A 25,642-nucleotide genomic window follows, 5' to 3' on the forward strand; every position below is an offset into this window, starting at 1 on the left:
CCTGCTCTGCCACCGGCCCCCAGCCCTGACACCGGCATTGGCATCGGGGATGCGTGCTGAGCTCCCAGCCCGTGCCCGTCTGGGGACACGCACCCCCATAGGGGACCCCAGCCATCCCCAGAGGCTCGGTGGCACCGCGGTGCCATGTCGGGACCCTGGTACCTGCCTTTCTGGCTCTCGTAGAAGCGGTGCTGGCCGTAGAGAACGTTGCTGTTGCCGTGGTGGTCCAGGTGGCTCATGGGCAGAAAGGTGGAGGCCAGGCTCCCAGAGAAGCGCGGGTACCCCGGAGCTGGGAGCACGGCAGTCAGGAGGGCAGGGGCATGCTCGCAGGCACGCAGCCCCCCGCGGCATCCCCATGCCATGCCACGGCACACACCGCATCGCAGCAGCCCAGCCACGCACCTTACTGAATGCTTTGCTGGAGTCTGTCATCTCCTCCAGGCCAGGGATCCCCCAACCCCACCGGGCTGAGACCCCACAGACTCGTGTCAGCAATGGCCACATCGCGATGGCTCAGTGCAGCCCTTATGGCTGTGTCAGCCGGCGTGCTCGGGCAGGCTGTCCATCAGCGGCGGGCGCTGTGTTGCTCTGCCGGAGCCGCGTGTGCTGCCTGGCCCCCCCCTGTACCCCCCCGGCACGCTGCGCAGGCCCCGGCACACCAGGAGCCAACTGGCAGCCGGTCAAACTACCAGCTGGGCTGGCTGCCAAGGGCCCCGTGCCAATACCACCTCCCCGCTCCTTAACTCTGTCGGCCCTCGCTCCGGACGCTCAGGTGGGGACGGGGATGCGGGGGCAGTGCCGGGCTGTGGGGAGCCCCTGATCCCACCGTGATGGGGTGTCTGTTTAACCCAGGCGGAGTGCACTGCCCTGGGGTCCCCGTGCTGCAGCCTGCCCGCGATGGGGACCCCGCTGCGGGATGGGAGCATCATCCCCAGGTCATCACCAGTGACATGAGTTGGCCTGGCCTCAGCCTCGCTCCAGGCACAGGGTGAGGGTCTGCAGCTCGGCACAAGCCCCCCTGCGCCCTCTCTGATTGTGGGGGGCTGAGCCTGGTCCCCGCGGATGCCCAGGAGGGTTTGTGGGGCACGCTGCCGGCTGTGCCCCCCCCCGCTGCCACCCCACAGCTCACTGTGTGCCAACCACTTGCCCGCGCCGGCCGGCTGCCACGACCACCCCGTGTGCCACAGCCTGGGAGGTCCCAATTCCATCGGTGTGGGCGCTGGCTGGATGTCACCCGCCGGCACCGGGCACAGCTCCCTGCCCACCCACCCACCCCAGCGTGCTGCCACCCATCCGTGCCCCGGCGCCCGCTCACCTTCGTGGGAATGCGAGAACCAGAGCTGGGAGGTGCCAGAGTGGGGTCCGCGGAAAGCTGGCTCTGGGGGGGAGGCGGTGGGGCCGGCGGGGTGGCTGGGTGCCCCCGAGCCCAGGCTGCTGCTCAGGAAGCCCCCCATGAAGGAGGAGGTGGGCGCGTTCCCCATCAGGCTGCTGCCGGCTGCGGGGGGAGAGGACAGAGTCAGGGAGGGCTGCCTGAGCCCTCGCTCTCACGCTCAGCCGGACACACGCGTGTGCACACGCTGCTGGAGCGGGCACACACTGCACTGTGCATCCTTCGTGCATGCACATCGCTTGTGCACACACACCCACCATGCACACACACCTCCCGTGAGCACACACATCCCTTGCGCACACCCCTGCCCTCTGGTACACACACATCCCTTGTGCACACACACCTGTCATGAGCATGCACATCCCTCACGGGCACACACGTCCCTTGTGGATGCACACATCCATCGTGCACACACACCTCTCATGAGCACGCACATGCCTCGTGCACACACCCCTCTTCTGAACACACATGTCCCTTGTGCACACACGCCTCGCTCCTGGAGCACGCGTGCCCCCTGGGTCATCACACCCCTCGTGCACGCAAGCCCCTCACGTCCCTCAGCCGCACGGTGCTCACATGCGCTGGGGCGCAGCTGTGCCATGCAAGGGGTACTGGTGCCCTGCCCTGTGCACACACGTGTGCCTGCACATGGGAGGCTTTGCACATGCGTTTGGCTCCCCACGCTGCTGCTCTCCCTGCAGCTCCAGAGGCAGCTCCGAGACGCTTTGGGACACCATCTGTGCCCCGTGCCAGGCTGAGCCCGGCATCCCCACGGCCCGGGCTGTGCTGTGCAGTGCCAGGGCGAGCTGGGCATCCTGCTCCCAGCAGGAGCAAAGCCAGCTGCGGCCACCGGAGTGCCATAAGTACCCCCACCCTCGTGGCACCCTGCAGCCAGGGGCACCCAAACCGCCCTGGGGACACCCAGGCCAGTGCTCCCCACCTCGGCCAAGCCGCGAGCTCCTGTTGGAAACATTGGGTGGCCAGCAGCTGGGAGGGAGCTGGGGCAAGAGGGGAGCACCAGTCACCCCTTGCCGCATGGCCCTGCTCCCTGCATCCCTGTGTGTGCCAATGCGGGCTGGCGGTGCCATGGATGCCCGCATCCTCCTTGGCACGGCACAGCTCGGCATGGTGCGGAGCAGAGGAGCCCAGGCTGGCCAGCCGCCCGGCCGGGGCAGGAAGCAATGCTTTGCTCTCTAAGCCAGCCCACGCTCCCCAGCTAATCCCTCTGGGATGCCTCTGGGATGAGTGTCGGGGATGTGGTTTCAGGCAGCTCGCTCCTTCCTGCGCCGGCCGTCCGGAGGCCAAACTCGGGCAGGGGCTGCGTGGGTTTGGGGCACAGCCGCACCCTGCCTGTGGTCCTGGGAACCGGCACCACGCACCCCTGGAGCCGGACGCTCCATCCCCTGCTCCAGCACGCACTGGGACCAGTGGGCACATCCTGCTGGCTGGGTCGGTCACGCCAACGCATCCCGGAGGAGCTGTGTCCGCTGCTGCCCATGGGCAACCGCCCCGGTACGCTCACTGCCCTGGCGGTGCTGGGGGACCCCACCATGGGGCGTGGAGCCGGCAGCGTGCCGGGCGGCTGTGCCGGGCAGGAAGCCGAGGTTTCCAGAACGAGCCTTTTCTGGAAGCTGTGAAACAGGCTGTAAAAAAATATCCCCCCCCCGTCTCTCTCCGCTGGCTGGCGCAGAGCATCCCGGCGGGGCTAGCGGGGCCACGGCCGCTGCTCCCCACACCTCCCACCCGCTGACTCACACCCACTGGCACAGCCGGATCCCCCGGTGCGCGCTGGCTCCGTGGCCGGAGCGCCGTTCCCACCCGCCTCGCACGCCCACACGCACGCTTGCTCCGTCCCTCGCACGTTTGTGCCCTGTGCCGTGCTGCTCCGGCGCAGCGTGGTGTGGCACGGCTCGGCGTGATGTAGCAGAGCTTGGCATGGCACAGTCTCCAGATTAGCCCTCTCCGGCCAAAGCGAGGACAGAGAAAGGTCGCTGAGACCATGCACAACTCATGTCAGCGCTGAGCAGGCAGTGCCGAAGGAGCCCCGCAGGCACAGAGCCGTGCGGTTGGCTGACAGCACCGGGCAGATGGGCAGCAGGGTGCCATCCTGGTTCTCCTGTCACCATCAGCCTGGGAACTCCCTGGCCGGGCTTCCCACAGCCAGCGCCATGAGTCAGCACCGTTCCAGCTCCGGCATCAGCACAGCCGGCAGGAAAATGCCTCATGCCAGGTGCCAGCAGGGAGCAAAGGGTGGCCCTGGCCACAGCCCCTGGTGGCTTTTGGGGAGCTGTGGGGGGCTTTGCACTTCCAATCCACCCCAGGATCTCCAGCAGCTCCAGTTCCGCACTGGCCCCAGCCAGCCTACAACCACCCTGGCACAGCCCCAGCCACGCCAGACCCCACGGCGTGGCCACACAGGGAAACTGAGGCAGGGGAGGGACTGTGCGGTAGGTTTGGGAGCTGGTGGTGCCTGGGATCCCCCAAACGGGGCTGTGGGGAGACGGCAGCTGGAGAAAAGGGTTAAGAGGGAAGCGAAGCTGCTTCCCCCTCATCATTGCCAAACCACAGACAGAGGGGGGCCAGGGGGGTTGCCTTGGCCCCAGATCTACAGAGGGTCACACGTGTGACAAGTACGCCAGGGCTCAGCGTGACCACACCGACAGTACCGGGGGGACCACGGGCTGGGGCGTTGGTGGGATGGGGAAGGGGGAAACGAGGGGCGCTCCCCTGCCTCAATCCACTCTTCGCCCCCGCGCTGAGTGCAGCGCAGATGGGAATGTGCCGGGAAGATGGAAAGTTTCTCCCGCCAGCACGCAGGGCCAGGGCGGGTGGGGGGGGCCACAGCCCCAGGAGGGGGTCACTGCGGCCACGGCCGCTCCAGCCAGTGGTCAGCACTGGGGTCCCCAAGGCAGTGCTGCTGGGAAAGGGAGGGGATCCCCCAATCACACCCCCACGAGCTTTAGGAAAGCTGGGTGCTGCATCCCCTCAGCCCCCTGGTGCAGGCGCATGGCTGCACCCCAGTATTTAGGGGCTCCATTTCAAGGAGGGATTGGGAGGGGGCTGCAGCCCCCAAGACACGCCCGGGGCGAGGAAATGGTCCCCGTGGTGGTGGGGACGTGCATGGGGTTGGGTTACTCCCTCGGCTATTTTGGGGCTGGAACATTCCTAACAGAGCCAGGGCGGCACGCGGAGACGCTGGGAGCTGGCAGGGACCCTCCCGTCACCGGGCACCCCAAGGAGATGCCACCCCCAGCACCCCCCAAACCCCACCACACGCTTTGCAACCCACGTGGCCCCTTTAAATATTTGGCAAATAGGAAATAAGTGTAATATAATTTCCTCAGTGTTATAATTTAAGATTAATCCATATTGTTATGGCACTAAATAAATGCTGTAATATTGAAATGCAGTTCAAATTAGCTTGACAGAGTGCCAGAAGTACAATTAAAACGTTATCCGATGGGTAATCACACGGCAGTCGCTCCGTGCTAAGTGCCACTCGCAAGCTGTCGGCTTTCGATGGAGGGAAGGGGATGCCGGAGCTGCCGCACGGTTACACACTCACCAGGGCCGAGTGCTGCCCCAGGGCCATGTGTGCACACACTGCTCGGTGCATGCTCCTTGCACGCTGCTCACGAGGCTGCTGCACGCTCCCTGTATGCTCCCTGTATGGCCAGCACACACGGTGCTGCGTGTGGCCCTTGCACGACTGACGAAGGCTGCTCCGCGCACACCCCTTGCACAACTGACAGAGGCAGCTCCAAGCACACCCTTTGCACGACTGACAGAGGCAGCTCCCCATGTGCCCCTTGCACGACTGACGGAGGCAGCTCTAAGCACACCCTTTGCACAACTGATGGAGGCAGCTCCCCATGTGCCCCTTGCACGACTGATGGAGGCAGCTCCATGCACACCCTTTGCACGACTGATGGAGGCAGCTCCCCATGCACATCCCTTGCATGACTGATGAAGGCTGCTCCACGCACATCCCTTGCACAACTGATGGAGGCCACTCTCCATGTGCCTCTTGCACAACTGACAGAGGCTGCTCCACACATGCCCCTTGCACGGCTGATGGAGGCAGCTCCACACACACCCTTTGCACAACTGACGGAGGCTGCTCCACGCACACCCTTTGCACGACTGATGGAGGCTGCTCTGTGCACACCCCTTGCACGACTGATGGAGGCAGCTCCACGCACACCCCTTGCACGACTGATGGAGGCAGCTCCACGCACACTCCTTGCACGACGGATGGAAGCAGCTCCACACCCCCCCCTTGCACGACGGATGGAGGCAGCTCCACACACACTCCTTGCACGACGGATGGAGGCAGTTCCACACACACTCCTTGCACGACGGATGGAGGCAGTTCCACACACACTCCTTGCACGACTGACGGAGGCTGCTCTGCACGGCCGGCGATGCTGCTGGGTGCACGCTGCCAGCACACCCCGCTCGCACACCCAACACGCTGTTGCACAGCCCAGAGGCCATTTTGGGAGCAGCCGAAGGCCCCGCACGGGATGGGGCCACGGAGAAGCCAAGGAGGGCCCAGGGGGTCCCAGTGTCCCACCCCACGCAGCGCCCCAGAGGTCTGGCATCCAGCAGAGACCACACACTTGGGCCCTCCAGGGATCCCCCTCAAACTTGGGGCTCACAGTGACCTCGCATCACATTCAACAAAGTGCCACAGCACAGGGTCTTGGGCTTCCCACGCGCCAAGGGGGAAAGAAAGACCCCGCTAAGGGGCTGCGAGGACCTGGCTGCCCCCCTCCCTCTGGGGCCAGGGGACCCCAGCACCCAGCAGGGTCAGATCCTGCCCCGGGGCGATGCCGCGGGACGGGTAGGGCTGTGCTGTGCCCATCTGTTTCGTTTTAGGGAGTGGATAAAGAAGAACTCCAAGAATGAGATTATTGGGCGAGTGTCTATTCAACGCTGGAGTGGGGGTTTTTGGGGGGGGGTGTGTGCACACAGCCCGTGTGAATCTCTGCAGAGTCACCGAATCGCCAAATCCGGCTATTTTTTATTTTTGGCTGTAACTTCCTACTCGGCTGTCGTGTATCGCTGCCATCAGCGCCAGGAGAGGATCTGGAGCAACAACAAGGATGCTCCGAGCCAGAAGGGCCAAAGAGCTGGCGATGTCCCAAGCTGGGATGCCTGGAGGGGCCCCCCCCAAGGGAGCCCATTTGCACCCCAAGTCTCCCCTCGGGGAATCCACCCCAAATGCTCTACGTTCACACTGTTGGCGCACGGAGCCTGGCGGTGGCACAACCTCTAGCGTGGGACTCCCCAGGCCAGGCAGCCCCAGGGGTGCAGGGATGGAAGCCCAGGCTGGGTCCCCGCAGTCCTGAACCCCCCCTTTTCCCAGGGGTGCTGGTGCTCGTGGCAGCTGCCCGGCTCACGCTGTGCGGCTGCCGGGGCTGCCCATTCCCCGGGGCCCCCGCGTGCAGCAGCATCTCTGCACGGATCCAGCTAATCGCTAACGAACAGATGAAACCACTGGCGGGTAATTCCACATGATCTGGGGTTCTGTGCATCCCGTTCTTCCCACCGGACAGACGCACGCCTGTTCCCACCCCGGCACAAGTGTGGCTAACGAGGAGCAGACGAGTTAATCTCAAAATCTGTTTTAACTTTGACACCTACTTTTTAAAATGCAGCGCATGCGGCGGCGGGGCCGTGCTGGCACGCCGTGGCGAGGTAAGGAGCGGGGATCCGTGCCGATGCCGCGCCACGGCCTCCCAGCCCCTCGTCAGACCCCCGTCTTCGGTCACTAACGAGGAAGCTGCGACGTGGAGCGGCCGCAGTGTTGGCACCCAGCCCTGCATCCCCACCCCAGCCGGGGGCCACCGTCCCCACCTGCCCTCCAACTGCACCGAGGAACCGCGCAACTTAATCCAAGGAAGGGGACAGCTGTGGGAGCTCAGCCGGCCACCAGCACCACGCTCACCGAATACCGCATGCACGCACCGGGATGCGTATCGGTGCAGCCACAGCCAGGCTGCAGGGTTGCACCGGGATGCAAACTGGCACCGGGATACAAAGCTGAACCAACTGGGGTGAAGCCGCACAGCAGCACCGGGCTGCACGCCGGCACTGCGACGGTGCTCCCAGCAAAGCCCGGTACTGGTGCAAATTTCACATTGCAACGCACCGAGGGCTCCGTGGCGGTGACAAACAGCCCGGTGCGATCCCAACTATAAATTAGTCCATAAAAATGTCAGAAAGGGAAAAATCGAGGATCCAGCATGTAGCAAGGGCTCGGATGAGCCGAAGCCCCTCCACTCACCTGGCAGTGTCGGTGGTGGCATTGGGACCCTCAGCATGGGGGGGACGGGGTGGTGCGACCATGACCTGGGCTGAGGCCCTGCAACTGGGGTGTAGACGCTGCACCCCAACCTCGGCTCCCGGTAGCTCTGGGGGTCCCCATATCTCCTGACCCCCCCCATTCCCAGGCAGAGCTGCAGCTCCCTGCGCTCCAGCCCCGTCTCACACCGTCATTTGCATGGTCCCGGTGCCAAAACCAGACGCAACCCGAAGCATTTGTTTGCAATAACTGCGCAGTCCTGAATTATGGCTTTAATAAAATCAAGCTAAACAGTTTTTATCTCCCCTTCCCAGGGCGGCCTCCGGTCCCCCCCCGGCAAAGGCTCCTGGGAGGTGTAGTCCGGCCCACGGTGGGAGCCATTTGGGGGAGCGCAGCCGGAGCCCCCCCAGAGCCCGCTGCGTGCCGCGCCGCCACCGCCACGACCGCCCGGCAAACCGCACGCTGGCTTTATTTGCTGGGTGGGGTAATTATCAATCATCGGCATTAATTACCACTCTACGCGCTGCCACGGCCGCCGGCCCCGTGGCACGGCCGCACTGCGGGGACACCGGGGTGCCAGGCTTGGGGTCCCCACTGCCATCACCCCAACGCACAAAACCATGGCTTTGATTCGCCCGAGCAACGCTTTCCTACGTGCGGGAGCCTCCGAGTGCGGCTTGCCGGGAACAACTCCGGCTGTGCCGGCCCTGCCAAAGCCAGGAATATTTTTAGCTCTTTCTGTTGTTGGGTTTGGCTTCTCCTTTTTTTTTTTTTTCTATTTTTTTTTTTCCTTTTTTTTTTTTTTTTAAGGCGAGTTCTGCCGGGTATTTTTAGCCTGATCCATGTTATTTTAACAACCTCTGGTGCATTTGGGCTCCCATGTGTCGCCCAGGCCCGGCAGGAACGAGGGTCCAGACACCACCACGCCAAAAAGCCAGCGGCACTCCAGCTCCGGCATCGCCGCGGTTGCCCCCCACTAGCCGAGAGGGGCCAAGCCCCCCGCTCTGGTTGCCCACCCTGTGCACGAGCACCCCAAAGCCAGGGGAAGGCCAGGGTGGGCCCCCCCCAGCTTGGCAGTGGTCCCGGGGGTCCGGTCACGGCGTGGGGGCTGCCGGCACAAAGCGAAACCGCCCCGGCTGTGGGCCCGATCCAGCACCGCCTCCCCAGCACCCCCAGTGCTCCCCGCTTTCCGTCTCCTTCCAGGAGCCTTCATTGCCACCCCTCCTGCACCGGCTCGGCCGTGCCCCCCGCCCTAATCCATGCACTAATTGTAATCCCATTAAAGCAGATATAATTTTATTAGTATTCACAGCTCATCAAGGCAGCGACAATAACCGGCACTGCCGCCGCGCCGCGGCGAGAAAGCCGCCGGCGGGAAGCGGGGGGCCCCGAGCAACACTGTACCGTACCGGCACACTGCATCCAGCTTTGCTCCCGCTCCGGCTCTCTATCGGAGCTCCCCGCTGCCTGCACCCTCCTTGCACCCCGCTTTCAGCACCCTGCACCCCGCTTTAACCCTGCACGGCCGCGCACACCGCCATAGACAAAGCCGAGTGGGCAGCGCACACCATGGATACCGGTGCAGTGGCCGGATCCGGTGAGCCCCCATCAACTGTGCCGCCACGGTTGGCCGTGCCGCGCTTTGGCCGAGAGCTGCGCTTTGTCCGTCTCCGGCAGGACAGCAGCTGCAGAGCGGAACGCACGCGCCGCAAACCCCTTCGCACCCTGACACTTCGGTGCTTTATATAGAGCTGGGGTTCGCCGGCCTTTCCCTGCCACCGCCGCCACGCCATGGCATCGCTGCGCCGGCACCGCGCATAACGGCCTCCTTGTTCACCCAGAAAGCGCTTCCTTGTTCGTGCACCGGGATCTGGCCAAGCCGGCCTAGGGGTCACGCTCCTCCCGTGCCGGGAGAAACGCTCCCGGTGTGCGTGACCCCCCGCACGCCCACCCCTCCATGCCACCAAGCGCGGTGACAGTGGCATCGGCACAAAGGGGCGGCCGAGCCACCGGCACAGCGGCCCCTGCGTGTCCCTCCCGGCCCCCCGCGTGCCCTCTGACCTGTGTGCGTGGCCATGGAGATGGGCGCAGGGAAGTACTTGGTAGGCTGGAAATGTCCGGGGGGCTGCACGGCACCGTGCGCCGAACCCGCCACGCGCCCCGTGCCGTGCCGGTGGCCCAGGCTGCCCCGTTCCGACAGCAGCCGAGGCGGGGGAGCGAAGTCACGGCCGTCCATGCCGGGGGCACCCACCCACCCGACGTGGCTCCTCGGCGCGGCCGGTGGGTCCTCAGCGCCGCGGTGGGCTGCGCTCGGTGGTGGCGTGCCGCGCTCCGTGCCGGGGCTCCCGGCTCATCCTCCACTCCTGGAAGAAGGGAGAGAAAGGAAAGCATGAGAGCGTGGTCAGGCTGGGGGGGTACATCCCCTGGCCCCCCAGTTCTCCCAGTACAAAGGCTCCTTTTACTCCAGCATCCCCCACCCACGGGCCCCAGTTTCCCAGTAGCACTCGTGCATGGGTCCCAGTTTCTCCGCCACCCCTGCAGCGCAGCCCCCCGTTTCCCCAGTAACCCCCAGTTTGTGATCCTAAATATCCCCAGTAACCCCCAGTTTGCGATCCCAAATTTCCCCAGCTTGCAATCCCAAATTTTCGCTGGAATCTCAGCGCATCGCCCCCGGTTTCCCCAGGGGTCACGATCCCCAGTTTCCCCAGGGGTCCCCCCCCCCCAGTTTGCAATCCCCGGTTTCCCATCCTAATTTCCTTCCATCCCTCCACTTTGCAATCCCCAGTTTCCCCAGTATCCCCACTTCTCGAGCCCTACTTTCCCCAGTACCCTCCGGTTGGCGATCCCCGGTTGGCGATCCTGTTTCCCGATCCCCCCCCCCCGGGTTCTCGGCTCCCTTCCCCGGTGCTCAGACCCCGTTTCCCCGGTGCACGGCGCCCTCCTCGTCCCCAGCTTCCCCGGGGCTCGCATCCCCTTCGTTTCCCGGCGTCTCCCCGCTCTCCACAGCCCCGGTTCCCTCTCTCTCCCCGGTTTCCCCCGCTCCGGGTCGCACGGCCGCGGTTCCCTCTCTGCCCCGGTGCCTTCCCCTCCCCGGTTTCTACTGTCCCGGTTCCCTCTCTCTCGGTTTCCCCGGTCTCTTTCCTTCCTTGTTTCCTCTCTCCGGTTCCCTCGGTGCCTTTTCCCCCTCCGGTTTCTACCGTCCCGGTTCCCACTCTCTCCGTTTCCCCGGTCCCTTTCCCTCCCCGGTTCCCCTCTCTCGGTTTCCCCGGTGCTTTCCCTTCTCCGGTTCCCTCTCCCCCCCTCGGTTCCTCTCTCTCCGTTTCCCCGATCCCTTTTTCCTCTCCCTCCGTTTCCCCGGTCCCTTTCCCTCCCCGGTTTCCCCTCTCTCGGTTTCCCCGGTGCTTTCCCCTCCCCGGGTCGCACGGCCCCGGTTCCCTCTTTCCCCGGTGCTCTCCCGGTTCTGGTGCCTTTCCCCTTCCCGGTTCCCTCTCCCGGTCCTTTCCCCTCCCCGGTTTCCTCCCCCGCGGGTCTCACGGCCCCGGTTCCCGGGAATCACTCCCCACCCCCGGTAGCGGCTCCCGGTGCACCGGGCATTGTTCTCGGCCGGGGGGGCCCGATCCGGGGGGGGGGATGGGGTGGGGGGAGAGAACGGCGGGGCCGGAGCGAACAAAGGGGCGCGGAGCGGCGAGCGCGGCCGGGGACCCCCCCTGACCCCCCCCGCCCCGGGCCGAGGCTCCGGATCGTCCCGCGGGGCCGCGCCGGGAGACAGGAACGAGGGGTTCGAACGGAATCCCGCCGCCGTGCCGGCAAAAGGAAGCGTTTAAAGGTTAAAAATAAATAAAAGCGAAAAAATGCGAGGCGAGGAAAAAAAAATGAAGGGGAAATAAATGAAAAGCACGGCGGAAAAAAAAATAAATTCAACGGAGAAACTGTTTTCGTGCGCAAAATTTTAAGGCGGAGGTTTTGAAAGCACAAAAAGGTGTTTTGAAGGAAGAAATGAACGGCAAAAAAAATGTTTTAAGGGAGAAAAAGGGAAAGAAATAGCATGGTTGAAAAAATAAATCCGGAGGAAATTTAACGCGGAAAAAATAAAGGTAAAAAGAAACGCAAAAATAAAAAGGGAAATAAAAAAAAAAAGGTATGTAAAAAAGGTTAAATAATAAATGGGGAAAAAGGCCAAAAAAAAATGGAAAAAGAAAGCTCAAAAATACATGGGAAAATATAAATGGAAAAACGCGCTGAAAAATAAATACAAAAAAAAGATGAAAAAAATAGATGCACAAAAATAAATGCACAAAAACAAATAAACCCCCCACAAACGCAAAAAAAAACAAATGCAAAAAACCCACAAATGCAAGAAAACAAATGAAAAAAAAACCCACACTGATTAAAAAAAAAACACAAATGCAAAGAAAAACAAAAAAACAATTAACGCCCCGAAAAAAATAAATGCAAACAAAAAGCGATAACGCCAAAAATAAAGAGATGAAATATTTTGACGCTCGAAAAAATTGTAAAGGGGACAAAAAAAAAAAATAATAAATAGAAGGAAAGCGCTAAAAAAAAAAAAAAAAAAAAGGAGCGAGGGGAGCGCGAGGCCGGCGGCCGCAGTTACTCACCCGAGGGGCGCGCGGTCCCGGGGCGCAGCGTGCTCCTGCCGGTGCCCGTGCACTGCCCATGCACCGGCTGCTCCTGCAGCAAAGGGAACCGGTGGGGGGGGTGGAAAAGCGTGGGGGGGGGGGGGGAGGGGGGGGGGGAGAGAGAAAGAGGGTGGGAAGTGAGGTGGGGGGGGCGGAGGGGTGGGGGGGGGGGGACGGGGGGGACCCCGGCGCGCCTCCCCGCTCACGCCGCGCGCTCCGGCAGGGAGAACGCGCCCCGCATGCAAATGAGCGCGCGCGCCCTGATTGGCCGCCGCGCGGCGCTCGCGCCCCGCCCGGGAGGAGTCTCCCCTTCTCTCCTTCCCCCCCCCCTCACCTCCTCTTCTCTCCCATTCTTCCCCTCTCTCTCTCTCTCTCGCTCTCTCTCTGTGTTGCTCGCGCGGGCGCCAACGCGGCCTCCCCATTGGCTGGCGCCGCGCCAGCCGCCTGCCAATCAGCGCGCGGCGGGGGGTTGCGACGCCGAGCGGCGGCGCCTAATTCAAGCCCGGCGGATGAATGGGAGGGGAGGGGTGGGAAGGAGGGAGGAAAGCGCATGCGCACCGCGAGGCGGCACCTCCCCCCCCCTCTCCCTTCCTCCTTCCATTGGGTTGCGTTGCAGCGGTTGCACTGAAGGCGCAATGCAACCCCCCCTCGCTGCAACGCAACCCGCTCACCCCCCCCCGCCCCTTCCCGCGCGCACGCCCCCGCGAGCTGATTGGCTGGCCGCGCGCCAGCCAGCTGTCAATCACGCAGTGTAAACAAGGCGCTGATTGGCTGGCTGGGACGGTGGGGACGGGCCCCGGCAGCGGTTTCAAGGCGCCCCCACGGGGGGGGAGTGCGGGAGGGAGTCAGCTGTTTCAAGGCTCCCCACACACTCGGTGTCTTTCCTCTCCCCCCCCACCCCCTCCTTCCCCATCCCCGGGCGGACCCCGAGGGCCGGGAGCGGCGCGGGGAGATCAAAGGCGGCGGGAGAGGGGAACGGGATGGAGGCACCGAGCGGCTCCCGGAGCTGCCGGAAGGTCTGCGGGGGGGGGGGGGGGAATGGGGTGCGTGCAAAGCTGGGGGGGGCTTGCAGTGCTGGGGGGGCCGTGCAATGGGGCTGCAGTGCTGGGGGGCATGAGGTGGGGGGGTGTAATGCTGGGGGGCTGGGGCGGTGCAGTGGGGGTGCGATGCTGGGGGTGCAGTGCTGGGGAGCTGTGCAATGGGGGTGCAATGCTGGGGGTGCAGTGCTGGGCAGCTGTGCAATGGGGGTGTAATGCTGGGCGTGCAATGCTGAGGAGCTGTGCAATGGGGGTGCAATGCTGGGGGTGCAGTGCTGGGGAGCTGTGCAGTGGGGGTGCAATGCTGGGGGTGCAGTGCTGGGGAGCTGTGCAGTGGGGGTGCAATGCTGGGGGTGCAGTGCTGGGGGTGCAATGCTGGGGAGCTGTGCAATGGGGATGCAATGCTGGGGGTGCAGTGCTGGGGCCGTGCAATCGGGATGCAGTGCTGGGGGGCAGGGGGTGCAGCGCCGGTGGCTGTGCAATGCGGGGTGCAATGCTGGAGGTGCAGTGTTGGGGGGCTGCAATGCTGAGGGGCCGAAGGTGCAGTGTTGGGGCGTTGTGCGATGTGTGAGGAGGGGGTACAGCAGAGCGTGAAACGCTGGGGGCTGTGCAGTGCGGGGGTGCAATGCCGGGGGGCTGTGGGTGCAGTGCTGGGAGGGAATTCGGTGCAGTGTTGTGGAGCTGTGCAATGCGTGAGGGAGGTACAGTGGAGGGTGCCACGCTGGGGGGGGTGTGTGTGCAATGGGGAAGTGCAGTCCTGGGGGCTGGGGGTGCAATACTGGGGGGCTATGCAGTGTATGAGAGGGTGTGCAATGTGGGGATGCCATCCTGGGGGCTGCGTGCAATGCTGGGGGACGTGCAATGAGGGGGTGCGGTGCTAGAGGCCTGCAAAGGGGGGTGCAATGCTGATATACCGCTGAGGGGCTGTGCAACGGAGCAGGGGGTGCAGTGCTGAGGGGCTGTACGGTTCTTGGGGGGCTGCAATGCTGAAGGGTGTGTGCAGTGTGAGTGGGTGCAGTGCTGAGGGGGGCATGCAGTGCAAGATGTGGGGATAGATGCCATGTTGGGGGGCCATGCAGTGGGGGTTAGCATGCTGGTGGGCCATGCAGCGCAATGCCGAGGGGAGCTGTGCAGTGGGGAAGATGCGTGTGCAATGTTGGGGGGGCTGTGCAATGTGGGAGGGGGTGTGTGCGAAGTGGAGAGGGTGCAATGCTGGAGGAGTCATGCGGTACAGGCTGAGGGGATGGATGCAGTGTTGGGGGGCTGTGCGGTGTGGGGTGGTGCATGCAATGCTGGGGGGGGCCATGCTATACAATTTGGGGGGGGCTGTGATGTGTGGAGGGAGGAGGTAAAATTTTGGGGGGGCTCTGCAGAGTGGGAGGAGGAGTGTGCAGTGCTGCGGGGGGGAGGCAATGCGATATTAAGGAGCTGCGCAGTACAGGGGGGCTCCATAGGGTAAGGGGCGCCATGACCCGAGCATCCCTGGGACCGTGCATGAGGGATACCGGTACCGGTACCAGCAGTGCCTGCGGCTGCAGGTCCCCATTGGAGCACTGTAGAGTGGTTTTTTTTTTCCTGAAATAAAAGGGCATAATTGATTTGAAAATGCTCAAATAAATCCAAATAACTTGTAAAAGCGATTAGATTACAACGGAGCTATTCATTACGCCAGGACGACAATCAAGTTAGGAGAGCGAGCGGCCAGGGGACACGGCACAGCCCGTGGGGACCCTCCGGCACCACGGCCACACCGTGGCTGAGCTCCGCACGGACAGAGCGGCGCACGCTGGGATGCACGGACACAACACGGACACAGCACGGACACAGCACGGTCACGCAGCCCTGGGGACAAGCGACAAGGACAGACTGCAGGGACAGCCCGGCGGGACACAGCGCTGGCACACGCGCTTGGCGCATGGGGACGTGCGGCTGCGGCAGGGAGCGATGCTCAGGGCCACCGGGACGGAGGGACACAGGATCACACCGTGAGTATGGACCTCACATGCGTGGAGGTAGGGTGTACCCAGCCTCCTCTAAGCCATGGTGCAAAGCCTGTGGTGCTGCGCCAGCTCATCGGCACACGGAGAATCTCTTCTCTGCACGGGTGAGGAGCAGGAGTGGGGACATGTGGGGATCCTCCGGAGACGGATTCTCACTGCCCGGCTACCCCATCTCGCCCCATCCCTCTCTGCTGCGACAAAAAGCCTTTTTTCTTCCTTGATTATTTTCCCTGTGGGGTTTCCAAGCAGCTGCCGGAGTACGGGCTGAGCTCCGCGGCCAGATCCAGGGAAACCTGCCACAGGGAGCAGGGCTGGCCGCATCCTGACCGCTGGTGAGCATCCTGCCATGGGTGTGCACGGCAGGGCTGAGCCGCAGCCCGCGCTGCCCCCTGCGCTCTGGGAAACATCCCTGTTGGATCCTTCTCCATCTGGGAAAAGCCAGGGAAAGGACTCTGGCCTGCTAAATAACATTACGGATTAACTCGGGGCGGTAAATAATTACTGATTGGAAGCACGAGCCAAATGCCAGCATTGGGGGAACGGCGTTCCGGGTTGGGGCTGCGCATTGTTCCACTGCCGGTGGTCGGGCAGCACTTGGAAACAGGTTTTTACTGGAAAGAAAGGTAGATACCTTTCCTAAAAGTGGCTGTGAGGCTCTTCCTTCTGCCAGTGAGTGCTGGGGGTGGGAAAGGGCCGGAGATCCCCCCATGCTCCGTGAGGGTGGGAAGGGGTTTGTGGAGCTGGAGAGGAGCGAGCCGTGAGCCTGCATCCCTGGATGGAATGGGTGGGCTGGCACCCCTCCTCGGCAACCTACCTCCTAGGCAGCCCCCTCCTCATGGGTGGGCAGCTCCCCGTCCCCGTGCACAAATCCCCGGTGGATGGGTATCCCCTTTGGGCAGGACCCTCCTTCCATGAGTGTACATCCCCCACGTGGGCTCCGCCAGCGAGGTTGATCAATGAAGCCAGCCCAAGCAAATGCAATTAAATCCGGTTTAATGACTCCTGGTCCCGCAGCTGCCTTTGTCTGCACCCAGGGAGGCCCCATCGGGACCAGAGACAAAGGGCGGCGGGAGGGTCCCCATCAGAGGAGCTCTGGGACAGCCCTGCAGACCAGAATCCTTCCACCACCCATTGTCAGGGCTGGACCGAGAGGACCCTCACTCATCACTTCTGGAGCTGGGGCAGCCCCCGACTCTCCGTGGTCTCTGCTTGCTGATGGAACCTGCTGCTGCAGGGGTGGGTTTGGTGGTGCAGGAGGAAGGGGGCAATCGTTGCCAAGACCTCATGATCACGCGTGTGTCCGAGGTGGCTTCCTTAGTGTGGTCCATGCCAGGGCTCTGCAGCACGGCATGGGATGGCAAAGCATGGCATAGCTTGACATGGCATTGCATGGCAAGGCACAGCATGACACGGCATGGGCATGGCATTTCATGGCATGGCACGGCACGGATATGGCAAGGCACAGCATGGCATGGCATGACACAGCACGGCACAACATGAGCAGCTCAGCCTCTTGGCGCTCAAGGCAGGCGTAATTCCAGCTGGCCGTGGGTTTGCCGACGTGTTGCAAGGCGACCAAGGGTCGTGTTTGCAGGCGCAGAGGGAAGACGCAGCTCAGCGCTGCCATCACCTCTGCTCTCAGCCTGCAGACACTGACCCTGTACTCCAGGGAGGTTTCTGCCGGCTGGGGATTCGGAGCCTCAGCTGCTCTGGGGTCCCAAGGAAAAAGGAAGGAACTTAACTCCCACGAACTGTCCCATTGTATCGACCGTGGTAGTAATCGGGTTTGCTAATGCAATTGCCGCTGCGATGCGAAAATCCTGCTGGAAAATGTATTAGAGCAATTATCCGTCTCACTCCGCAGCCGGGTATAGCATTAATATTCAATTTTGATGTGGAAGTCCTATTATGTTAATGACTTTGGTGACAAAAGTCATTAATGTAAGACTTTTCCTTTATGGTGCGGCATTAGCCGGGGTGAATACTGCTGCGGCACTGGTGTGCTGGCGGGATCGAACGGAGCAAGCGGCGAGGGCGGCCGGCTGGGGCTGCAGAGGCAGCTGGGCCACGACCCCTCCGAGCAGACCTTTGCATCCCAGGCTGAGCAACCGCCTTCCGCGGCATGCGGTGCTGCCGGAGCAGGGCTGGCCGGTGCACAGGGCCAACCGGGAGGGATGTGCCGGGGCCCCCCAAGGAGGGTGCGGGGCGGATTAGCCGCGCGCTGCAGCGCATCCGGCAGCGGCACTCCCTCTGCTGCAGATGCCCTCCTTTGTTCTCTTCCCGAGCCAGGGGAGATGCAGCGGTGCTTCCCCGCCTGCCAGAGAGCGCGGTGGTGATGGCTTGGGGATCACCAGCATCCCTGGTGATACCAGGGCTGCCTGGCTGCTGTGGTGATGCTGCCTGTGGTTTGGGCAGGCCTGGATGCGGGGATGGATGGATGGATGGATGGATGGAGGCTCCAGCTTAGGCTATGCTGGAGATGGGTGGACAGAGGGCCCCAGAGTCACAGCTGAGCCCAAAGCCAGTGGTGGAGCAGCACCCCTTGATCGGACCATCACTGGCCATCGCTGCGGCTACCGGATGGAGATGGCAGTGCCCTGGCTGGTGAGCCTCTGCCATGATGGACAGTGTCCTGCAGAGCTGGAGGGGATTGGATTCATCCAACAGCGGGGCCAGGAGGTGTCTGGGATGGAAAAAATGACCATGAGCTTCATCTCGCCAGCGAAGCGTGAGCAGCCGCGCTCACCAGCCTGGGAGTGACAACGCAGTGGCTTTGTTAGCAGCGGGCAGCCCCACCACCCAGGGGACTAGGCCACCACCATGGGGACACAGCCATTGTCCTGGGGAATTGGCTACCATCCTGGGGGCATGGTCACCACCACAGGGACAGAGCCATTGTCCTGGGAAATTGGCTACCGTCCTGGTGACATGGCCACCGTCCTGGGGACAGGGCCACCACCACGGGGACACAGCCACTATCGTGGGGAATTGGTCATCATCCTGGGGACGCGGGCATCAACTTCACAGAATCACAGAATCACAAGGTTGGAAAGGACCCATTGGATCATCGAGTCCAACCATTCCTAACACTCCCTAAACCATGTCCCTAAGCACTTGTGGACACGGGCACTGTCCTGCGGACACGGCACCCCCTGGAGCCATGGCCACCGTGCTGGGGACACCGCGGGGTGCCTGGAGCACCGTGCCGAGGCCGTGACAGCCGCCAGGACCGGGCAGGTTCCCCCCAGCCCGCCTGCGGGGCTTTCGGTGTCCGCGGTGGCGGCGCACGTGGCCGGGCCGGGTCCCCCCCGCGCTGCCATTGGTCGCCCCTCCCTGTCCCGCGCTGCCATTGGCCCCCGCGCCCCGCACGAACAAAGGCCCGCGCCCGCGGGGGGCCCGGCGCGCCGCGCTGATTGGCGGGGCCGGAAGGGGCGGAGCGAGTCCGAATAGACCACGCCTACTCATGCCTTATTAGGGGCGGGCGGGGCGCGCCCATTCATTAGATCAGGCGGGAGGGGCGTGGTCACCGCGTGGCTCCGCCCCACGACCGTGGCTGCGGAGCCGGCGGGTGCGGGAGGAGCGGGAAGGCTCGCGTCGGTACGGCTCAATATGGCACGGTAAGATTCGGTACGGCTCGTTACAGCTCGGTATGGCACGGTAAGGCTCTGTATGGCTCGGTACAGCTCGATACAATTTGGTAAGGCTCGATATGGCACGGTGCAGCTCGATACAGTTCTATATGGCTCGATATGTCACGGTACAGCTCAACACAGCTCTGTATGGCTCGATATGGTGCGGTATAGTTCGTATGGCTCGATATGGCATGGTGCAGCTCAGTACGGCTCGATATGGCTCAATATGGCATGGTGCAGCTTGATACAGCTCTGTATGGCTCGATATGGCACGGTATGGCTCGATATGGCACGGTACAGCTCGACACAGCTCCGTATGGCTCAATATGGCACGGTGCAGCTCGACACAGCTCCGTATGGCTCGATATGGCATGGTACAGCTCAATACAGCTCTGTATGGCTCGATATGGCACGGTACAGCTCGATACAGCTCCGAATGGCTCGATATGGCACGGTACAGCTCAACACAGCTCCGTATGGCTCGATATGGCACAGTGCAGCTCGACACAGCTCTGTATGCCTCGATATGGCACGGTACAGCTCGACACAGCTCCGTATGGCTCGATATGGCACGGTACAGCTCGACACAGCTCCGTATGGCTCGATATGGCACGGTGCAGCTCAATACAGCTCAGTACGGCATGGTAAGGCTCAATATGGCTCAGTACAGCTCGATATGGCTCACTATGGCACGAGACGGCTTGGGACAGCACGGTAAAGCTCGGTACGGCATGATAAGGCTCGATATGGCTCCATACAGCTCAACACGGCACAGTGAGGCTCAGTATGGCTCAATGTGGCTCGGTAAAGCTCGGTATGGCATGGTAAGTCTTGGTACGGCTCGATATGGCACAGGACGGCTTGATACGACACGGTGAGGCTCGGGGTGGCACGATAAGGCTTGGAACACCTTGGTAAGGCTCAGTATGGCTCGGTACAGCACCTTACGGCTTGGTAAGGCTCAATATGGCACGGTACGGTTTGGTACAGCAAAATAAGGCTGTCAATACAGCACAATGAGACACAGTGAGGCTCAAGTGCATGTGGCACAGGTGGGTGTGACAGTGCAACGGCTCCCATGGGGCAGGAGAATGCACTGTGGACCATGTCCTGCATGGGCATGACCACATATCCCTGTGTAGATGCTCCCCTACAGGAGCATCCCCGGTGCTGTGGACCTGTGTGTGTGGCACGGACACACGTGTGTGTCTGTGATACTGAAGATGCCGGGAAATAAAACTCTCTAGGACTCATTTTTGAGTTTTAGAAAGTGAGCATCCTGGCTGTAAATTGGAGAAGGGCAGGTTTAGACTAGACGTAAGGAGGAAATTCTTCACAATGAGGGTGGGGAGGCACTGGCACAGGTTGCTCAGGGAAGTGGTGGCTGCTCCATCCCTCAAGGTGTTCCAGGCCAGGTTGGATGGGGCTTTGAGCCTCTGATCAAGTGAGCCGTGTCCCTGCCCGTGGCAGGGGGGTTGGAACTGGATGGGCTTTGAGATCCCTTCCAACCCAAACCATTCTATGATTCTATGATTTATCAGCCTGGGTAACACGCGGGCGCGATCTCCATCAATCATGTGCAGCGAGACAAAAGCTGCTTACAGAACATATTTCCCACTTCCATGCATGTGTATAAATTTTCCCAGAAATCTTATGCATATTCCATTCCTTTCCAAGGTCTAATTTTAATGTTATGAAACTTCACAACAGTCAAAACTCCTGCTCATTTGGAGCTGGCTCCAGCTCGCTGCTTGACCTTAGATTTGAGATAGGAAGAAACTCCAAACAGAGGTGATTACAGAAGAAGAGACATCTGTACAGCGCATATTATACTTCACACAAGATGTTATCATCTCTGAAGAATGAACAGCATCTGAAAAAAAAAAATCTGTCTAAAAGAAAACATGCTCTCAGAGAAAGAAAACATGCTCTCAGAGGGGCATTGTGTCTAACTTTCGAAAAACACAACTGCTTAGATGAGATTTAACTATACTTTAGCTTAAATCAAAATATTTCTCCCATACGAGGACAGGCTGAGAGAGTTGGGGTTGTTCAGCCTGGAGAAGACTCCGAGGAGATCTTATAGCGACCTTCCAGTACCTGAAGGGGCTACAGAAAAGCTGGAGAGGGGCTGTTTACAAAGGCTTGGAGTGATAGGATGAGGGGGAACGGGTATAAACTGGAGAGGGGCAGATTTAGACTGGATATATGGAGGAATTTCTTCACGATGAGGGTGGTGAGACACTGGCCCAGGTTGCCCAGGGAAGCTGTGGCTGCCCCATCCCTGGAGGTGTTCAAGGCCAGGTTGGATGGAGCTTTGAGCAATCTGATCCAGTGGGAGGTGTCCCTGCCCATGGCAGAGGGGTTGGAACTGGATGAGCGTTAAGGTCCCTTCCGACCCAAACTATTCTATGACTCTATGATTCTATCATTCCACTTTTTGCAATATTAAGCACTTCTTGTACCACCTGTGCCTCCCTCTGTTGTGCTGGCGAGGACAGGGAACGCATCCCGCAGCTGCCACCTGGTTTGGTCCATGCAAACCCCCCCTGCTCAGGCTCTACATCCCATATCCCGACTCTACATCCCATATCCCGACCCCACCTGGGCAGCACCAATCCCCCCTCCCAGCCTTGGGACACCCACCCCATGGCAGACGATGGCTGTGGGACCCCAGGGTTTATGTGCCGGGACATTGGGGTGACAGTGGGGGGTCCAGCGCAGCCCCCCCGGTTGCTTTGTGCCATGCAGCCCACGCCACTCTCACCCGGATAAATCTCATGGATGAATCACCCGGATATGTCGCTTCCCTCTCCTCCGTTTTCCTAATAGTGACTATAAATTTATTTACATTTCCAATCTGCCAGGTACTCGCATGACACACGGCGGCTTCCAGCCCGCGCTGGAGATATGGATTGAACTTTAGTCTCGGAGCAATTAAGGTGCCTGAAACTGCACTTCATTAATGGTTGTTATGCAATAAAACCGATAAAACTGCCCTTATTTGCAATATAAAAACGCAATTTGTTTTAATTTATGTTTTGAAATACTTGCTGGGTTGTTCCTGGGCTCTGCCAAGCATCCGTCTTCGGGGCTGGATGCATCCCTGGATGGGGAGGGGGGAAAATGGGTGCTGTGGGTGGGCAGAGACCCCGGTTTGCACCCACCTCTGGGCTGGGGCATGGGTGGGCTCTGCCCCGGCAGCCTGGGAGGGGGATTTTTGTTCCCCCAGAACCCTGTCCCGGGATCCCCCACCCTGACATCCCCTCACCCCGGGGAAAGGAGGGCAGGGACACCCCAGGGTGGTGCTCATGGTGCTTTGGGGGAGCCACCGTGTGCTGGGGGTGCTCTGTGCCAGCCCCACCACACGCTGCAACACAGACCTGAGCTGCCACCGAGGCGAATTCTTGCAGGAAAATATCCATGAGTAAGGAAGGGATGGATGGTGGGAGCTGTGGGAGCTCCAGTGCCTGCATCCCGCCAAGCAGAGGCAAACCAGGATGCTTTCCTGGGACAATGTCACCCAGGAGAGTTGGAAATCTGCCTCCACCCAGATCTGCTCAGCTCACACGTGCACGCGCAGGCACACGCGTGCACATGCATGGGGATGCACGGACCCCAGCAGCCCCTGCTCAGTGCCCCCTTCGGCTGCCGAATCCCCAGAGGGGGTTGTATTTTCATAAACCAGCCTGGATCCCCAGCCAGCCCTAAGCCACCTTTTCTAATTACAGTAATTGCAGCTCTGGCAGCCCTCCGGGGCTGTTTATTCTCCGTCTCCAAATCCAAGCAGGAGGAATCTGGGCCATTGGGCAGGACTGGGAAGGGCTGTGAGCCCCAAGGGCTTCCCAGCAGCTCCTGCTTCACGGATGCTGCCGCCAGCTCCGCTCCTTGCTTGTGCCAACACAACAAACAGGGCCTTGCTTTGCCCTTTCCCGGCTCCCAGGAGCAGCAGGGTCCCACATTGTCCTGCCTGAGTGGGGTTGGGGGTCCCCAAGGGTAACCCCGCTATCCCTATCCTCATCCCATCACCCTGCTGCTGGGGGACAGTTGCATTCCTGGGGGTGCAGGGGGATGCCAAGGAATTTTGTACTTGTTTCCAGCAGGTTTGCAATGAGGAAACCACCCCAGTGCTACCGGTGAAGGTCTGGCTATGCTGGGACCCCCCCCCTCCAGGCACTGGGCAGAGACCCCAGCTCACACTGGATGCAGGAATTTGCTCCGGGCTTTTGGTAACGGCTGAGGAGCTGGAGGGAAGCGTGGTTCCTTGGGATGGGCACAGCCCCATCAGCAGCGGAGCAGAAGGAGGGGACGATGCTGGGCAGGAGCTGCTGCAGGGGATAAATTAAACAATCCTGGGGAGGAGGCAGCAGCAAGCACGCGGCCGCTGCTGCAATATTGGGACGTTATTGCGAGCAATAAATATATTTGCTGGCTCACAACTGCCCTTGGCAGCGGCTCCCGCTGGCAGCTGCTGGGTGCCCTCCTGTGCCACAGCCAGCTCTGCTTTCCTGCACGTCAGTCCTTATTTGTCTGATTCACCCCTTTCCCAGCCCATCCCTTCCCTGGCTGAGCAGCATCGGTCTGGGAGGAAAGAGGGGGTTGGCTGTGGTGGGGGGTCCTGGTCCTCCCCCCAGTGAGGATGCCGGTGAAGGGGAGCGATGGGGGCTCAGGACAGCTGAGCCCGGCGCTGGGTGTGGGATTGGGGCTCCCCAGGACCCTGAGCAGCACCGAGCACCCACCTTGGGGTGCAGCACCCAGCACCCACCATGGGGTGCAGACTCGGTGTTCCCAGGACACTGCAAGGGGATGCTGGCAGCCGGGCATGGGGCCACTGCGGGCACCTGGTGATGGGATGGGCTGTTTCTGGAGGAGATGCACATGCCAGTGGTGTTCCCGTGGAATGGGATGGGTGCCACATGGCACAGGCTGTCCCAGAGGGCTGCAGGCAATTCCAGCCCCAGGTTTGCCCCAGGAAGGGGCAGCTCGGTGTCCCTCCCGCAGTGCCGGGGCTGGCCCATGGTGTGGGATCCAGGTATTTGGTAGTTGGAGGTGATGGGTTATAGGTGAGCAGCTGAAGATGCTTTGGACAAGAGTGCAGCTGCAGACACGGTGATCGGAAACGTGTTGTCCCGGCAGCACCAGCCAGCAGTGCCCAAGGTGTCCCAGTGACCACACCAGCAGCTCCGCTCGTGCTGGTGACTGTGTCGGTGCTGCAGCCGCACTGCATCCCTGAGCCAGCTCTTGCTCCCCCATGCTGGTGACAGGGTTGGAGGCCACAGGGCTGGTACAGCAGGGTTGCTTCCATCCCATCCCATCCCACCCCATCCCATCCCACCCCATCCTACCGCACCCCATCCCACCCCTTCCCATCCCATCCCATCCCATTCCATCCCATCCCACCCATCCCACCCCATCCCACCGCACCCCATCCCATCCCACCCCATCCCATCCCATTCCATTCCATCCCATCCCATCCCATCCCATCCCATCCCATCCCGTCCCATCCCATCCCATCCCATTCCATCCCACCCCATCCTACCCCACCCCATCCCATCCCATCCCATCCCATTCCATCCCACCCCACCTCCTCCCATCCCACCCCACCCCATCCCATCCCATCCCATCCCATCCCACCGCACCCCATCCCATCCCACCCCATCCCACCCCATCCCATCCCATTCCATTCCATCTCATCCCATCCCATCCCATCCCATCCCATCCCATCCCATCCCATCCCATCCCATTCCATCCCACCCCATCCTACCCCACCCCATCCCATCCCATCCCATCCCATTCCATTCCATCCCACCCCACCTCCTCCCATCCCACCCCACCCCACCCCATCCTACCGCACCCCATCCCACCCCACCCCATCCCATCCCATCCCATCCCATCCCATGGTGTGGGGGCTCGTGGCCACCCAGCTCTTGGCGTTTGCCAGGGCTCCTGGCTACCGGCAGCCGCTCAACGCACGGAGAAGCCACCTGAGCCCTTTTTTTTCTGCCAGCGCTGAGTTAGGGGCCATGTAGCGCTAATTGGAGAAACATGATTTCCTCTCTAACTCGCTGCAGATGTCTCCTCTGCTCCGGACCAACTCCCTTTCCTTTCCCCAGACACCCATGGGTGGGTTTGCACACACATGTGGGATGTTTGCACAGTTATGTGCGGGTGCAAATGCATTTGCACACGTGTGCAGGGTGTGTGTTTGCATTCCACAGCATGCTGCCCCCCAGGATGGCCCTGTGCTGGTGGACGGGAGCAGCTTGTGGGAGACATACAGGTCTCATTTGTTCTTTCAGGCACAGGGGAACCCCCACAGCACACGAGGGTTCCCTCCCTTGCAGCCACCCCTCCTGTGGGGTATTACATCCCATGTTTGGGTACCACATCCCGTGTCGGGGGTACCACGTCCCAGGTCCTGTACCCCATCTCATACTTGGGAACTGCATCTCATGTCCTGTACCATATTCCCCTGTCCTGTGCCATATCCCCATGTCCTGTACCATATTCCCCTGTCCTGTACCATATCCCCGTGTCCTATACCATATTCCCCTATCCTGTACCATATCCCCATGTCCTGTACCATATTCCCCTGTCCTGTACCATATTCCCATGTCCTGTACCACATTTCAT

At 61.4% G+C, this 25,642-nt stretch overlaps 1 protein-coding gene across 5 annotated transcripts in view; it reads right to left on the reverse strand.

Annotated features, from left to right (window-relative positions):
- BAHCC1 (BAH domain and coiled-coil containing 1) overlaps window positions 1-12,430 on the reverse strand; it is a 30,538-nt gene extending 18,108 nt beyond the window's left edge. For all 5 annotated transcript variants that reach the window (XM_054083316.1, XM_054083319.1, XM_054083315.1 and 2 more), the window contains exons 1-4: window positions 12,320-12,430; window positions 9,762-10,063; window positions 1,316-1,495; window positions 167-289 (exon numbers count right to left, since the gene is read on the reverse strand). In XM_054083316.1, the coding sequence (XP_053939291.1) occupies window positions 167-289; window positions 1,316-1,495; window positions 9,762-9,936 (478 nt within the window). In that variant the 5' untranslated portion in view covers window positions 9,937-10,063; window positions 12,320-12,430. The remainder of the gene's footprint in view (window positions 1-166; window positions 290-1,315; window positions 1,496-9,761; window positions 10,064-12,319) is intronic.
- Window positions 12,431-25,642: the final 13,212 nt, after the last annotated feature.

This window comes from Cuculus canorus, chromosome 18 (genome assembly GCF_017976375.1).
Source record: "Cuculus canorus isolate bCucCan1 chromosome 18, bCucCan1.pri, whole genome shotgun sequence".
NCBI classification, from domain to species: domain Eukaryota; kingdom Metazoa; phylum Chordata; class Aves; order Cuculiformes; family Cuculidae; genus Cuculus; species Cuculus canorus.